The sequence below is a fragment of the Octopus bimaculoides genome, chromosome 2 (genome assembly GCF_046866305.1).
Source record: "Octopus bimaculoides isolate indiv1 chromosome 2, ASM4686630v1, whole genome shotgun sequence".
NCBI lineage: Eukaryota > Metazoa > Mollusca > Cephalopoda > Octopoda > Octopodidae > Octopus > Octopus bimaculoides.
Window position 1 is genome coordinate 186,245,155 of NC_142929.1, and position 17,987 is coordinate 186,263,141.

General features: G+C 39.1%; 1 protein-coding gene across 1 annotated transcript in view; it reads left to right on the forward strand.

Annotated features, from left to right (window-relative positions):
- Positions 1-7,486, forward strand: part of LOC106883871 (integrator complex subunit 5) — a 46,760-nt gene extending 39,274 nt beyond the window's left edge. The window contains exons 20-22 of the mRNA XM_089348187.1: positions 885-989; positions 2,808-2,847; positions 7,099-7,486. Of these exons, the coding sequence (XP_089204313.1) occupies positions 885-989; positions 2,808-2,847; positions 7,099-7,256 (303 nt within the window). The 3' untranslated portion in view covers positions 7,257-7,486. The remainder of the gene's footprint in view (positions 1-884; positions 990-2,807; positions 2,848-7,098) is intronic.
- The last annotated feature ends 10,501 nt before the right edge of the window (positions 7,487-17,987 follow it).

Consider the following 17,987-nt stretch of genomic DNA (forward strand, 5'->3'; position numbering starts at 1 on the left):
GTAATAAGGAGGGTACAGGAGGCAGTTGAAAAACCAGCTTCTATATATGGCTGAAATGAGAAGACCCAAAATGGCTTGAAAGCCATAACATGCTGATTGGGAAATAGCGTTGCTAAGTGAGGCTGGCTGACACTTAAACAACATCGCTGATTGACAGGTAGGCTTAGATAGTGATCTCGTTCATAGCGCGCCCTCCTCCTGGTTTGAAGGCCTGTACCACCGAACAGCTGGTCGGCTCTGGCTGCTAGAACTGAAACTAACATGACACTGTTGGAAGGCAGGTTTTTAGATAGGGTGCAGATTAAAACTACATGCCCTTTCCCAGATGAGTGACTGGTTGTTCTAAGACATTTATTGATTGTAAATTTTTTCTGCCCAGTTACCTATCGATATAGTGGTCATTTGCAAACTCCAGAGGCGACACTTTCATTTCCCTTTACTCCAAACGTCACACGTTGTTATTTCAATTGGGTCATGCCCTTCCAATTGCTATAGATCTGTAATGCATCTTACAGCTGTGCCTGTCACTTGTTTGGTGAGGAATCCTACATTGTGGAGTAGTAACGACTAGGCTATGGTAGCTGACTGATTATCGTGATCATTCGTCTTTTGGTTTCCTGTAGCTTTGCTCTCTTTTACATATATATATATATCAGAGATGTATTAGTGGATATCACTGTGTGCTTGTTTGTGTGTGTAGGTCAGCTGACAAGATCAGTATGGAATATAATATGTTACAATGGGGACAGTAGATCTTATCCCAAGTGTGTGTGTGAGTGGGGGAGTTTGATCAGCTGACATGTTTATGTTGGCATGTCTTTGCCAGCTAAGAAGCTATATAATGTATATTTGTTGTAATGAAATACCATATTTACCGTTTGCAGAGTAACCTATTGTCGTCCCCACTCTGTTATATTGGTGAATTAATGCCATTGGTCAAATCTTATGAACTCTACCTACTTCTACAAACCGTGTGGCGATATATGAAGGTAAGTGGTCTCAATTAGACTTGTTCTTGTTTGGTGGTGGTTTTGTTGTCTTTAGCAAGTCTTTTTTGTTCTTTTGAGCTGTCCAAACACATCCTCCTCTCCATCACCACCCCCATCATCATCATCAACATCATTATGACAACTCTGCACTTCGCAGACACCTACGTGCTACTGGAATATATGTCTGCCCATCTCACACATTTTGCAATTACACATGCAAAGGTTCATATTTACTGTATGCATGATCTCACTAACAATTACATACATAAATGCATACATATTTACACTCACACTCACTGATATCATCATCATCATCATCATCATCATCATCATCATCATCATCATCATCGTTTAACGTCCGCTTTCCATGCTAGCATGGGTTGGACGATTTGACTGAGGACTGGTGAAACCGGATGGCAACACTAGGCTCCAATCTAAATTTGGCAGAGTTTCTACAGCTGGATGCCCTTCCTAACGCCCACCACTCAGAGAGTGTAGTGGGTGCTTTTACGTGTCACCCGCACGAAGGCCAATCAGGCGGTACTGGCAACGGCCACGCTCGAAATGGTGTCTTTTATGTGCCACCCGCACAAGAGCCAGTCCAGGGGCACTGGCAACGATCTCGCTCGAAAATCCTACGAAGGCCAGTCAGGCGGTACTGGCAACAGCCACGCTTGTACACATACATATACAGATGTATGCATACACAAATACGCACACAATTAGGTTTATGGTTTTTTTTTTTTTGTACCTCTTTATGATTTTTCCCAACCATTTATTCCTTACCAGTGTGTGTCAGGGATGTATTCTAACACACATGTTCTTACTCTCTCACTCTCACTCTTAGGGAAGCAGACTGAACCAAGAAGAGTTGTCTACCTTGCATACATTCCCAACTACAATTATTGTAGTCGTAAGATTTGACCACTTGACACTATATAAAGCAGTGTTTCCCAACCTGTTTTCCCCCAGGCCCCGCTACAATTTTCCAAAACAATGTATGCCCCACCAATGGTTGGGGGGGGGGGAAACCCCAACTTAATTTTTTAATATTTTATCACAATTATTTAATACAAAAGACTCTTCTGGTAAGTGGCGTAAGGGAAAAAAGAAGAAAAGAAAAGAAAGAAAACAATAGAGCAGTGACAGCGGATCTACCAGTAACTCTTTTATTAGGTACTGAGTACAAAAAAGAGTACGTTATTGACTAAGGAAAAAAAAATAGGTGAATCACTTCAATGAAAACCTTGTACCTGGTGACTATGGCACCACACCCCACCACAATTTTCTCAGACTCCATCAGTGGGGCATATCCCACTAACTTGGGAATCGTTGATGAATAGATATGTAGATAGCAGTCTGCAGCTGTTGCAACTCATGTAATCTGATATTATAGATATGGCTATTTGAATGACCAATACCACTGGTTTGTAGTTAATAGAGGTAATGGAACTTGTCAGAGATGGAACATAAAAACAAGAGTAAAAAAAAGTGATCATGGCTTGGACACTTGGTCATAGATCTACTTGACCACTGAAAATCTGTAGTTAAACAACATCACCCCACACCACACCACACCACACCACTCTACACTACATTTTGCCAGTCACATCACATTTGTATCATGTAATAATTACTTGTTACTACACGTCTACATCCTATGATTGGCTACTACATACCTACATCGTGTGGCCAACTGCTATATATTGCTTCACATGACGAAACACCTACATGTTTTTACGACTACCTTCAGCTAGATTTGAATCCATATCGTTTATTTGTATCGTTATCTAAAAGTAATAATTGTTTCTTCTTCAGGAGAACCCCCCTGTCAATAATCTCGACCATCAAAAGAAAGGTAAATGCTTTACTTTCTATGTCTGTCATCTAATGTCTTCTAATTACATTTCTATGGTCTATCACACAGATAACTTATCATCACTGGAACTATTTACTCGCTGAATAATAGTATTAGTGGCTGAGTATTCCACAGACACTTGCACCTTTAGCATAAGCATCAAACAAAGCCAGCATGATTCTAATGGCACTGGCGCTATGAATTATAAAGATATCTGACAAGCTTCTACACATTTTCTGTCTCTTCAGTTTAACTCACAAGCTTTGAGCCACTTTTTAGGAGTATGATGCTGCACAATTGCAAAACAAACTAGCTTCACTATATGGCTTAAGTATATAGCTTATATATACTGTCATCGTCATCATCATCATCATCATCATTATCTTCATCATTTAGCGTCCATTTTCCATGCTGGACAGTTTGATAGGGGCTGACAAGCCACAGGGTTGCACCAGGTTTCAGTTATCTGCTTTGGCAAGGTTTCTACAACTGGATACTCTTCCTAATGCCTACCACATTACAGAGTGTACTGGGTGCTTGCTATGTGGCACTGACATGGGTGGGTTTTTTACGTGGTGCCAGTATGGGTGCACTTTTACATGGTGCTGATGCGGGTGCTTCTTTATGTGGCAGCAGCACAGTTGCTTTTTATGCGATACTGGTGTGGTCCTTATCATGTAGCATGCAAACAAATGCTTTTTAGCATGGGACCAGCACAGGTGCTTTATATGTGTGTGTGTGTACAGAAGTGTAGGTGTGGCTGTGTGGTGAAGATGTTTGCTTCTTAACCACATGATTTTGAATTCAGCTCCACCTCAAGGCTCCATGGGCTGACTAAAGCCTTCAGTGGCAGATAGAAACTGAAAAAAAAAACTATCGTATGTGTGTGAGTATATACCTTTGTGTCTCCCTGTAACAGTTGTAAATAAGTTTAACTGTCATACAAGCGATGTCATTCATTTCCAATATTCTGTGAAAAATACATCTGGCCTTGAGGAAATATTACCTTGCTTGGAAATAGGTAAGGTAATGTTTCCAAGAATGGCATCCAGCCATAAAAAATCAGTCTCAATAATTCCGTCTGACCCCTGCAAGCATAGAAAAGTCGATGTTAAAACAATCTGTTGTCAATAGTACACTCTGTTTCGAAGTGTAAAAGAGGTTTGTTGCACTTAGGTTGCAGTCATTGCCATAGTTTCACTGAATCTGTTGAGAATCAATTACTGTTCACTTCATTTGCATGGAAGGAATATTTCTCCTTGTGGCTCTTCTTCCTAATTCCACTTCACCACACCTGTTGCTGTAACGTATGCTATCTTGTATTCTTCTAATAGAATGCTGTCAGTTATGTGTAGGCACAAAGCTTATTGCTATGCCAGCCAGGAACACAGCCTCAATTGTCCATGAGCACATGCATTCCCACATACACGTGTGTGTGTGTGTGTGTGCATGTATGTGTGTCCATGTATCAGTGTTTCTATTTTCTGTGTGCATATGTGTGTGTGTGTATGTAATTAGTAATCTGTGTTTATGTGAGAGAGAATTGTTTATATGTCTGCAGTTTATTCAGAAACTATAGAACAAATGCCTACAAATATATTTTTATTCACCGTTTCACTGAAAGTTTGTATAACATTTAATTTATTAGATGCAGCAGTGATATGTTTGAATTTTTTTTTTATGTGCATAATAGCATTGAAAAACGTTAAACCGCCTTCCAGTTATCTCCCCTCCTGTCTGTTCTACTCCTGGAATCAATCCAAAGTATACATCTTCATATTTTTGTTTAAGCCAGTGAGTGTGTTTTTCTACATGGTATCTTGATCTGCTAGAAATAACAGCCTAATCTTTTTCAAATTATCAAGTCGTTTCCTACTGTCTCGTGTATGTATATATATGAATGTATGAGCCATCAAAGTAGACATCTACAGGTTGTTTGATGTGCTATAAAAGCAACCAAATTCCCTTTTTATCATGCTCTATTTCATGCATTAGTTAACAAGGGCAACCTGTACAGGGTAGATAAACTTGTTAAAAATAGTAACCAAAGTGCTATAAAATCATACTCCTTCATCTTATGTATATAAGCATGCATGAGTCAACGTGGGAGCCTGTACATGGTTGCTAGAACCTAATGAAAATAGTTGTCAAATTTCCCTCAAACCCCTCCCTACTGTCTAACGTCTGTATACTTGAACGAAATCTTTATGTATGTATGTTATACATCTTAAATTTCTATCATACCCATTCGTTCATCTTAATCTTTGCAGTGGTATTAAACTCACTACCAAAAATATTGTTTCTTGATCTGGAAGTTGTGGTCATGCTAGAAACTTGACTGAAGACAATTGACATTCTTAGAGTACTTTTTGAAATCGACTAATTTGCCATTTGAATTTAAACAACTTCAGTTTCTTGTCAGGTTCAGCTTTGCCATTATCATCATCATTTAATGTTTGTTTTCCGCGCTGGCATGGGTTAGATGGTTTGACAAGAGCTGATGATCCAGAGGGCTGTTCTGAGCTCCAATGTCTATTTTGGCATAGTTTCTGTAGGCTGGATGCCCTTCCTAATGCTACTCACTTTACAAAGTGTACTGAGCGCTTTTTATATGGCACCAGCACTAATGAGGTTAATAAGTAACTGAGGTGGGTATAATATGGAGAGAAGCAACTTTAAGCCAGATGATGAAAGGTTAAAGTATGATAGAGGGAGAGGAACAGGTGTCTTGCTGTAGAAGAGATACATGGTTACCCCAGTTGGAAAAGAGAGAAAATTGTGGTGAAGATGTCTTAGGGTAATGCAGAGAGGTGTCATGACCATCAGTAAATCTCAAAGACACTCATTCAGTGATGTTGGAATCAGCCTGGGTAGATTCTGTATTTTTCTATGGTTAGCTACATCTTGGTTCATGAAGAGCTGGAAATCCAGTTAGTCTCTTAATCATAAGCATCATACATGGGGCAAAACCAAGAAAATTGCTTAACTTGAGGCTTTAGAAAAAACAAATAACCAAGAAAATTTTGTTGTAATTCCTTCATCGTCGTTTAACGCCCGCTTTCCATGCTGGTATGGGTTGGACGATTTGACTGAGGACTGGCAAGCCAGAAGGCTGCACCAGGCTCCAATCTGATCTGATCTGGCAGAGTTTCTACAGCTGGATGCCATTCCTAACGCCAACCACTCCGAGAGTGTAGTCGGTGCTTTTACGTGCCACTGGCACGAGGGTCAGTCACACGGTACTATGCAAAAATTTGCACATTACTTAGATATTAGCAGATAACCTCTGTTAGTAAACAATAATTTATAATTAACAATACATCATCCATCTAAGTGGGTGTAAAATGATGATAAATAATGGCTCATAATTGATGGCTTCAAATTTTGGTTCAAGGCAGCACTTTTATGGGAGTGGGGGTGATATAATGAATTACATTGACCCCAATGTTTATCTGGTGCTTATTTTATCACCCCCCCCCCCTAAAGGGATGAAAGGTAAAGTTGGCTTTAGTAGGATTTGAACTCAGAATGTAACGAGCTGGAGGCACTTTGTTCAACATGCTAACAATACTGCCATCTCACCATCTTCATAATATCTAATAATTAACAAAAATAAGCAAATCAGTATAAATATTTTTCCTTCTAATGTCTCTTTGATTACATATGTTACCTTAGTTACACATGTTTCCTTGGTTATATGTTACCTTATATATATATATATATATATATATATATATATATATATATATATATACATATAGGCGCAGGAATGGCTGTGTGGTAAGTAGCTTGCTTACCAACCACATGGTTCTGGATTCAGTCCCACTGTGTGGCACCTTGGGCAAGTGTCTTCTACTATAGTCTCGGGCCGACCAAAACCTTGTGAGTGGATTTGGTAGACGGAAACTGAAAGAAGCCCGTTGTATATATGTATATATATATGTGTGTTTGTGTGTCTGTGTTTGTACCCGACCATCGCTTGACAATCGATGTTGATGTGTTTATGTCCCCGTAACTTAGCGGTTCGGCAAAAGAGACTGATAGAATAAGAACTAGGCTTAGAAAGAATAAGTCCTGGGGTCGATTTGCTCGACTAAAGGCGGTGCTCCAGCATGGCCGCAGTCAAATGACTGAAACAAGTAAAAGAGTAAATCCCTTCTTTCACTCACCCTGTCCCTTATCTACCATCACCACCACCACCTCTATCCACTTGTTTCTATTCACATCTCTCTTTCTCTCTGTCTATTTCAGTATGTGATGCCAAGTTCTCCACGGTGATCAGGTCTGTCTTACATGCCAATATAGCCCAAACAGGTTCCATGTACAAACGGTTCTTCAGTGATAGCAGTGATGTCACAGATTCTTCACCAAATGCAACAACACCAGAGAATATGGTTGTAGACAAGTAAAGCATGACCCATGGCATTGTGGCTATCTTCATTCTAGCTGCTTCTGCTGGAGCATCTGTCAGGGATTAACAATTGTTAATGAGAGTATAAGTCCTCTCTGTCTCTCTCAGTCTGTGTGTATGAGTGTGTTTCTATGCATGAACATGTATGTCAGTGTGTGTTTATGATGTGTGACTGTATATATTTGTGTCTGTATCTGAGAGTGTTATTAAATAAACTTTGTGTATCTATGTATTTTTTAATTCTCTTTATTATGCATTTATATAAGTATAACTATATATGAGGGGGGCACTGAAAAGTTCCTGGCTTTGAGTAAAAGAAGATACATGAGGATCAGTTAATTATGATTTTTATTTAACATAATCGCTTCTCAGATTCACACACTTATTGCAGTGGTCCTTTAGTTTTTCTAAGCCCTGTAAAAGAGCTTGGACGGTTGGGCCTCCAAACCAGGCCTTTCATGATACCCCTAAAGCCAGGAACTTTTCAGCACCCCCTCCTATGTGTGTGTGTGTGTATGTATTTATTAGAAGGAGACCTACTGCATGTGTTTAGATGGGCTATTTAATTACATTGACCCCAGTATTTGGACTGGTACTTCATTTTATTGACCGTGAAAAGATGGAAGGCAAAGTTGAGCTCAGACCATTAAGTCAGAAGACATGTTGCTAAGCATTGTGTCTGTTGCACTAACGATTCTGACAGCTTGTCGCCTTAATAGTAAGTGATGGTGGTGATCCAAGAATGGTAGAAAGGTAAAACATCTGACAGTATTTAGTGTTATTCTGCTATGATCAAATCCATTCTTATATCTTAATCAGGAATTTCATTTACAGAATGGATGTAATGGTGATATGGGGAGGAGAGTGGACTAGGGTTCCACTGAGAGTGGGGTTTGTCCATCCCCACAGCTGGGGCCGACAACTAGAGTAACTGGTCTTGTCACACAGTCAACAGTAGCCTGAGATTGACTAAAGGAGTGTATTCTCTATCTCCCTAATTTGACTGTGCTAGGAGACTGACCACCAGAAAGGATTCTCCATCTCTGTTGCTAGACTGAGGCTTGAGGTTAACTACTGGAGTGTATTCTCTTGGCCAGCAGCTGGACTGTGGCCAGTGACTGACTACTGGCTGGTTCTCCAATCCTACACTAAAAGTTGAACTCAGTACTACAATGCAACAAGCCATTTGTCATTTACAGCTAGGTGGACTGGAAACATTTGAGAAGTAAGAGTATTTGGCCTCTAAAATACTGTAGTTGGTATGGCATGAAGTTTAGATTAAACTGGGGCTGTTACCACTCAACTACACATCCACCACAACAACAACAACATTCATCTATCAACAAATAATTTGATGGGAAATCATGTGTAAGTTAAGAGAAGTCGTTGTTGGATACTCTAGCTGAGAAATCTTGTGGATGTCCAGAATGTGTGATAGATTGTTGTAGACGTCAATAACAAGAATCAGAATTAAAATCCAATATTAAAGAAGGTGAGTATTAACATGATGAGAGTCAAGTGGACTGAGCCAATGTTGGTGTTGATGTTGGAAGCAGATACACACATACACATATGTCTACAATCAGAGGTCATTTAGAGATCACTGAAAATATTTGTTGGTGCATCCATGGAATAATACCAGTTAAACTGACAACAACAATGAGGATTGGTGATGATGATAATGATGGCAACCAGGGGTGGACTGAGCCATCGGTCACTCAGCCACTGCCCGAGGGGCCCGTGCTCTACATGTTAACTCTACTAAAACACACACTCAAAGGGGCCTGGTAAACGGTTAAGCACGAGGGCCCTGAATACTCTCACTCTGCCCCTGATGGCAACACTTCAAGATGATGGCAGTGACAGCAGAGCCACGTCAGTGCCAAGAAGAAATAACAATATTGGTGGAGTAGCAAAGGGAGAAGTAGTCCTAATGGTAGTAATGGTTGTTATTTAGTCCCAGATCGGTCCTGAATTAGTAGACCTACAGTCAAAAGTGTTCCATCTGTGACCCTTTCACCCCTTTTTTTGTCTGGTATATATAGTGCATATAGGACTACATTATTGAATATTTCCATTCTGAAAACACTTGGCTATTATTTGAGGAAGATTTAACTGCTGTTTCTAGCACATCAAATGACAACATTAACTCATGGATTTCGTAAAGGATGGACCTGTTAGTACAGTAAGCAGACAGTTTCACCTCTATGAAAGACAAGTACTCTGTGTTCCCTTAGCAACGAGAGGGTCATGGTAGCATCATCATCATCATTGTTTAACATCTGTTTTCCATGCTGGCATGGGTTGGGCGGTTTGACTAGGGACTGGCAAGCCAGGAGGCTGCACCAGGCTCCAATCTGATCTGGCAAGGTTTCTATAGCTGGATCCCCTTCCTAATGCCAACCACTCTGAGAGTGTAGTGGGTGTTTTTTATGTGCCACCAGCACAGGAGCCAGTCAGGCAGCACTGGCATTGGCCACGTTTGGTAGCATGATATTAAATAAAATAAAAATTAATATTTTATAAATAATAGTTTCTAAAATTAATCTAAGTTATAGGAATGTCTGAAATTTAATATATTATTTAGAAGAATTGATAATTTGTTTCAGATGTGAAAAGAGGTTTTCAGTAGATAATCACCATATTCATTCTATCTCAGTACACCGACTCTTTATTCCCTCAGTCCACCAAACACCAACATACTATATTCTGGTACATCACATGCTGGTTTACTTCACAGGCCTTAGCACACACCGTATATCCCACCCTGGTACAACTCAACTTATTACAGACTGACAGAAAAATAAATAAATAGATGGAGAGAGAGAGAGAGAGCGAAACTAGAAATGGAAAGATACAAGTTTAGTGATTGACAGATAGATATTACTACACATACATGTGTGTGTGTATGCATGAGTATGTGTGCATGTGTGTATACACACACACACTCATATAGTTTATAGAATTAGACAGAAGCTCGACAAAAGACCAAACGGAAAATTCACGCACAAAACATGGACGTGCTCATTCCTCGTTAGTTATTGTCCATAAATCATTACAATTTCACATATATTTGTGTTAATATATGTGTGTACACGCACATACATACATATACAGGGATTCGAACCCCAACTACAAGATATTCAGTTCGGGATCACCAGTGAGCCACCACATCAGCCAATCTATGGCATGAAATGGTTCCTTGGATGATCTAAAATTTGGCCTCTTTTTATCGTATAAAAAAACGTTTGGTGCTTAACTCATCCAGACGAACTCGGCAGATCGCTAACACAAAATGGCCTCGGGCATTCACATAGGCCAACTTGGGTATTCACAGAAGGCAGACCGTTAAGACCTGACGACCTATATATCATCATCATCATTGTTTAACGTCCGTTTTTCATGCTAGCATGGGTTGGACGATTTGATTGAGGACTGGCGAACCGGATGGCTACACCAGGCTCCAATCTGATCTGGCAGAGTTTTTACAGCTGGATGCCTTCCTAACGGCAACCACTCCGAGAGTGTCATGGGTGCTTTTACGTGCCACTGGCACGAGGGCCAATCTGGCGGTACTGGCAACAGCCATGCTCAAATGATGTTTTTTACATGCCACCTGCATGGGAGACAGTCCAGCGGCTCTAGCAACGACCTCACTTGAATGTCTTTTCACATGCCACCAGCATGGAAGCCAGTCAGCTGCTCTGGCAATGGTCACACTTGGACGGTGCTGTTAGCGCTCCAATGGTACGGGTGCCAGTCATCGAATTTGGTTCAATTTCGATGTCGATTTCACTTGCCCCAACAGGTCTTCGCAAGCAGAGTTTAGTATCCAATGAAGGAAAGGTACGCATAAGTGGGCTGGCTACACCCCTGGCAAAGGCTACGGGTTATGGTCTCAGTTGGCTTGCCAGGTCTTCTCACGCACAGCATATTTCCAAAGGTCTCAGTCACTAGTCATTGCCTTGGTGAGGCTTAATGTTCGAGGGTCGTGCTTCACCACCTCATCCCAGGTCTTCCTGGGTTTACTTCTTCCACAGGCTTCCTCAACCGCTGCTAGGGTCTGGGACTTTTTCACACAGCTATCCTCATCCATTCTCGCCACATGACCATACCAGCATATATATATACATTCTTTTATTTGTTTCAGTCATTTCACTGCGGCCATGCTGGAGCACTGCCTTTAGTCGAACAGATCAACCCCAGGACTTATTCTATCAGTCTGTTTTGCTGAACAGCTAAGTTACAGGGACGAAAGCACACCAACACCGGTTGACAAGCGATGGTGGTGGGGACAAACACAGACACAGACACACAAACACAGACACACAGACACACACATATACACGACAGGTTTCTTTAAGTTTCCATCTACCAAATCCACTCACAAAGCTTTGGTCGGCCTGAGGCTATAGTAAAAAAAATACGATCGGCTCACGATCGTATGATCGTGAGTTCAATTCCCGGTGATGCGTTGTGTCCTTGAGCAAGACACTTTATTTCACACTGCTCCAGTCCACTCAGCTGGCAAAAATGAGTAGTACCTGTATTTCAAAATGCTCAGCCTGGTCACACTCACGCTGAATCTCCCTGAGAACTATGTAAATGGTACGTGTGTCTGTGGCGTGCTGAGCAACATGCACGTTAATTTCAGGAGCAGGCTGTTCCGTTGATCGGATCGACTGGAACCCTCGTCGTCGTATCCGACGGAGTACCAGTTTTATTATACTGTATATATGTGGCTACACACACACACACACATATATAATCTTACTCTTTTACTGATTTCAGTCATTGTATCACGGCCATACTGGAGCACCACACACACACACACACACAGTGAAGACCATATGGTAAAATAATTCATAGAAGTGAGTGAGCGCGAAATGTTGTTTTACTCCCACCTAAAATAGTGTTTTACTACCAAAAGAGATAAGGTGCATAAAAGTGTTCTATACAAGTGTAATTTCTCTTAAATGAAATAACGAGTGTGAGAATGTATGTATATGAGTATGTGGAGATGTGTGTGTCTGTGTGAACATATTACTTAAGTAAGACATAGTGATAATTATTCCCATTTGTCCGAGTTATTTTAAGACGGCAGATAAGATATTCTTCATGGTGTAAGCGAGGCTCGGTGATCTACAGATCAACAACGCCTCTGCCTGTGGGATGAAAGTAGGCATGAAAAAAATGAAATAGTCATGCTATAGATCGGAGTGATCCTGTGTTGTTATGTCGGAAGTCTACGAAACGAGCTCCCAGTCTTCGATCGGTTTTCTCAAGATACTGTAAGCCAAAAAGCCAACATTTAATGCGGTGAATAGTGTTCTTGAAAGTATATGGTGATTAAAATTTATATTACGTTATTCATAAAGTGGTGTGTTGTAAATGAAATTAGATATACTGAGAGGTCATAGGTAAAAGCATATATAATTACGATGAGTACTACGTTCACTTTCTGAAAAAGCCAGGCATTTCAACAGAAATCTCAGGTTTTAGATCTGAAGTTCTAAAATTTCTGATTAGCAGAAATATTCGTTTTGCCATTATTTTCAGGAATAAACCTAGTTGTGTCTATGAAGTATGAATATACACTCACTGTTCGTAGTTTTTATCTAAGACCTCAAGCCAGTCACTCCAAAGACAGAGAAGGAGTGACTTCTTTAAAAATGTGAAGTTTTTTTTTTTTATTGTAAGAGAAAATAATCTGGAACCGTAAATTTCAATAAATTGCTCGCTTTTGTGACGAAGGTATTGGGTAATCTTCACAACTTTGTTTTAACTTTCCACCCCTTATCTAATTTCAATAACTTCATCCTTAAATAAACTTACATAATGATGTGTATTTCTAAGTCATTGTGAACTTGGTCAGTTAAATACAAGTTTTTTTCTTCTACTGCAAAACCGCTTTCAGCCGCAATAGATGTAAAAGTGCAAAGACGAAAATCTTTTTCTTCAAAAGACTCTAAGTAACATGTTATCCCCATTTTTTACCTACTCTCTTTTTCACTTGTGTTATATATGTTAAACTTTCCTTACGAATACGTACACCAATACATTTCCAGTTAAACTATCATATAAAAACATTTATATTCTGTGGAAACGCATTTTTATAGTTTTATTTTCATACACAATAAATTCATAAAATAAAACTATTTTCTCTTTAAGTTAAATTTGTTTTAATTACACAAAAAATATATATGTATATAAAAGTTGGCTCATTTACACACACACGCGAAGGGGTTCTGAAAAGTTCCTGACTTTGGGTAAAAGAAAATACGGACGGCTCTCTGTTGGTTTCAATAAAAGTTAGTTGTTCGATCAACTCGGTAGCAGAGTATTTCAGCTTCCTTTACCTTTAAAGTAATTCTTTAATGACATTCGACGCAGTGGGATCGAACCCAGAATTTCGTGGGTATAAAACGAAATTTTTCACCATTAGACCATGTGCATCTACGCACTCACACTCACACGTACATTGCTCACTGTCGAAGGAATCAGAAAGGAGTGTTCAATATATGCAGAGGACATTGTTGTTTACTTTTTTTCTTTTTAAGCTGAAGCTGAGGGCTAGTCTTGCGACTCGAGTTTCACGTCACTGCGATCTTCAGGCGAACAGTTTCCTGAAACTTGAGTCGCGAGACAAGCTCTCGGTTTCATTTTTAATAAAATGTGTGCGTGCGTGTGTGTGACTGAGTATGCGTGGATGTGTTTGTTAAAACATCGATTGACATACGCTTACCTACACGCACACATGCGCATACATATGTAAGTGTGTGTGTAGAAGCATAAATCAGTCGATGTTCTAACATGTATATGTCCATATATACCAATTTATATATGTACAAACCAGACTTCATACTACTCAGACTAAAATGTGTGTTTGTAACCCTCAATAATGCTTCTTCTTCTGTAAAGGTTAAAGATGTACAAAGCCAATATTATGTTATAAATTATGAATACCAAACACATATTCACCACCAGAAATATTTCATACTCGTACAACATGACATTCATATAATTATATTTAGTGAAAATACTTCGACGCAGATAGTAGAATAAAGACTGGATATTTGTAGCTTTGAAGTGCAAATGTCAAGTTAGAAGAGTAACTAAAATTTCCAAGGACAGAGGAACAGATATCTTCAGAAATTTGCGAATAAATTGGTCGACGTTGATTTGCCAGAATCTTTGGGTTTATAACCCCAAAGTTTGCTATTTTGCTGCAAGGGTAAATAAGTTGTAATCATATTCAAAATTAGATTCGAGAAGCAGAAATGTAAGAGTGACTCTGTGTGTGTGTGTGTGTATGTGTGTGTGCGTGTATATGTGTGTGCGTGCGTGCACGAGTGCGTATTATTGTTTGTCATATCAAGTTATATATAGAAACAATTCAACATCAAACTGAAAGATTAGTTGCTAGTTTTTAGCAGAGTGCATATTTATCAACTTTTACTATGAAAAAATTGACAGTGACTTCGATGTTTCGGCTGGCTTGCCTTCATCAGACTCTGCTTTACTTGGGTCCTTTTTGACTTTATAAAGCACAAAAGAAGCCCCAGTAAAGCACGGTTTCGTGAAAGCAAGCAAGTCAAAATATTTCGAAGTAACTCTCAATCTTTTCCTTATAAGATTAATAAATACAGGTGTGTGGTGTGTGTGTGTGTGTGTGTGTGTGTGTGTGTGTGTGTGTGTGTGTGTGAGAGAGAGAGAGAGAGAGAGAGAGAGAGAGACAGTATTTATGCATGTATATGCGTATATATATATATATATATATATATATATATATATATATATATATATGCTGTGGTTTGAATCAGCATAAAATAACTATAAAGAACCCTTTACAAAGTTGAGTAATTATGCTATAGAATACAGCTTAAGGGATGAACAATTTGCTACTTCAAGTTTCACCAAATGAATAACATGCTAAATTACAGGATACTAAGTTGGCTTCAACGATATTTGATCTCAAGACATAACAGGAAGGAATACTGCAAGTCATTGAATTCAACGCTCTAACGATTCTACCAATAATCTATGAGTGCGAGGAAAAATCAAGGTCAAACATTCAATTTTTGATTTCATAGTTTTTTTTTTTAATATTATAAGTTGGAAAGGAAATCTTTTTTCCAAAAATACAAGCTACAGATACAAATACTTATAAGATTCATCCTAAATACAAACATAGACACACATATATATGCATACATATATACATACATGCATATACACGTACATATACACATATGCATACACATATATATTCATATATATATATATATATATATATATATATATATATATATATATATATATATATATATATATATATATATATATATATATATATATATATATATATATGTATATATGCTAAAGTCAGCATTAAAATTCCTTAATCTTTATTAGAAATAAAAATAAATGCTAATGATTTTCGCAGGTCCGATATGATTTCTATTCAACTGTAGGATGCTCTGTTGTGGGGCTGGTTTGAAGAGTGAAATACGTTTGGACGAAGCGGGAATGAGGTGTGAGATTGCGGTGGAATATGTGAGAGGGTGAATGAAAATATACTAACAAATTTTATTGCACACAGCAGGAATTGAAATCGGAACCTTGTTGAAAATAATACCAAACGGATGTTAAGTTTAGAATCTTATATGCTTGGAGGGGTCCTGGGTACAATTAATTAATACCTTGTTAATAGATTTTTGCTTTACAAACATTACCACACCCTATAGCATGCCTTGTTGCTTATTATTGCGCTCATGAATTCACGGCACAACTCCCGAATCTATCCATATACTTAAACTTTAACCCATAAAGTTTAACCACATCCTTAAAGTAGAATACGAACTTATACTCCAATTATTTCAATCATCACCACATCATCGTTGATACGTATATATCAATAATGATGAATGAGAGATTGGCCAGTTGGAAAACGATATTATTGTTCACCAGTTGCGTTATGAAGAATAGAAAATATTATTGATCCGGCATACGCAATAGAGTTAGTATCTAATTCTTTTCTATTCTAGGCACAAAGCCTGAAATTTTAGGGGGAGGGGGCCAGTCGATTAGATCGAACCCCAGCAGCACACAACTGGTACTTAATTTATCGACCTTCCCGAAAGGATGAAAGGCAAAGTCGACCTCGGTGGAATTTGAACTCAGAATGAAAAGACAGACGAAATATTGCTAAGCATTTCGCCCGGCGTGCTAACGTTTCCGCCAGCTCGACGCCTTGAGTTAGTATTTAATTGAAATAACCATGCATACAGCTTACTTAATACATACACACTGTCGATAGACCAGTCATTGCAATATTTATCCCGAGATAGCATCATTTATGGACTTGCTGTGTTAAAAAGGCAATATATAAATATCAGTAAGGCGGTGAGCTGGCAGAATCGTTAGCACGCCGGGCGAAATGCTTAGCGGTATTTCGTCTGTCTTTACGTTATGAGTTCAAATTCCACGGAGATCGACTTTGCTTTTCACCCTTTCGGGGCCGATAAATTAAGGACCAGTTGCGTACTGGGGTCGATCTATTCGACTAGACTCCCTCCCCCAAAATTTCGTGCCTTGTACCTAGAGTAGAAAAGAATATATAAATATCAGAGAGTCGAAAATTCGTTCCACGAGCAGCCAGCGAGAGTGCTAGATGCATTTCGGCCTTAGAGGTACGAAACCTTACACTGGCACATATTCGCAGCCAGCCACGTGCCCGAACGTGGATATGTTAATTAAATGCTTCGTCAGGGGCGTATACCGGATTTTTATCAATCTGGAGGCTATTCTCAGCATCAATGAATGTTTCATTCAATTGTTCCGGTTACAGATAATGAATTCTCATTTGAGCATGTAGCTGACTACGAGTGCGCGCTATTGAAAAGGCCCCAAAACGCGGAAATGCATTGAGCGCTCTACTGTCCACGACTGAGACGAATCTTTATCTCTCTGATATTTGTTATTTTTTAACGTGAGACGTTTTCTCATGCCAAATACTGCATACACTGGTCTATCGAAAGTATATATACATTACGTTTGCTGTATATGTGGTTATTTAAAAATATTACTGCAATTTATTTTACCAAGCTCGTTGTGAGGAAATGGGAGATAGTTCGACTAGGTCTCGAAATCAGAAACATGATGTGACGAACTAAATACTTGACTTTTACGAGTGATCAATCAATGGTTTTAATTCGTAAATATAACGTTTGAAGTTTATAGAAAAGGAAGAGGGGAATAATGTAGGACGTTCAAGTAAAAAACGAATGGTCCAATTCGTGAATTGAAATTTTCAGTTGTGCACACAGTTCTTAAAGGAACTTCTGCTGCTAATCACAAGTCTTTCTCTCTCTCTGTCTCTCACTCTTTCCATATCAGTCTATCTTTCACATTCACACACACACACATACATACACACGCACGCTCATACATACAAACCATCTCTCTCTCTCTCTCTCTCACTCTTTCCATATCAGTCTATCTTTCACACTCACACACACACATACACACACACGCACGCACGCACGCACATACAAACCATCTCTCTCTCTCTCTCTCTCTCTCTCTCTCTCTCCCAGTCTCTCCCTCTCCCAGTTTCTCACTCTTGTCTCTGTCTCTTTCATAAAGACTAAATGACTTAGTATTCATACAGGGAAATGGTGCTGTGTTTTAAGGAAGTGCACTAATATTTTATTGACTATATGTTGTG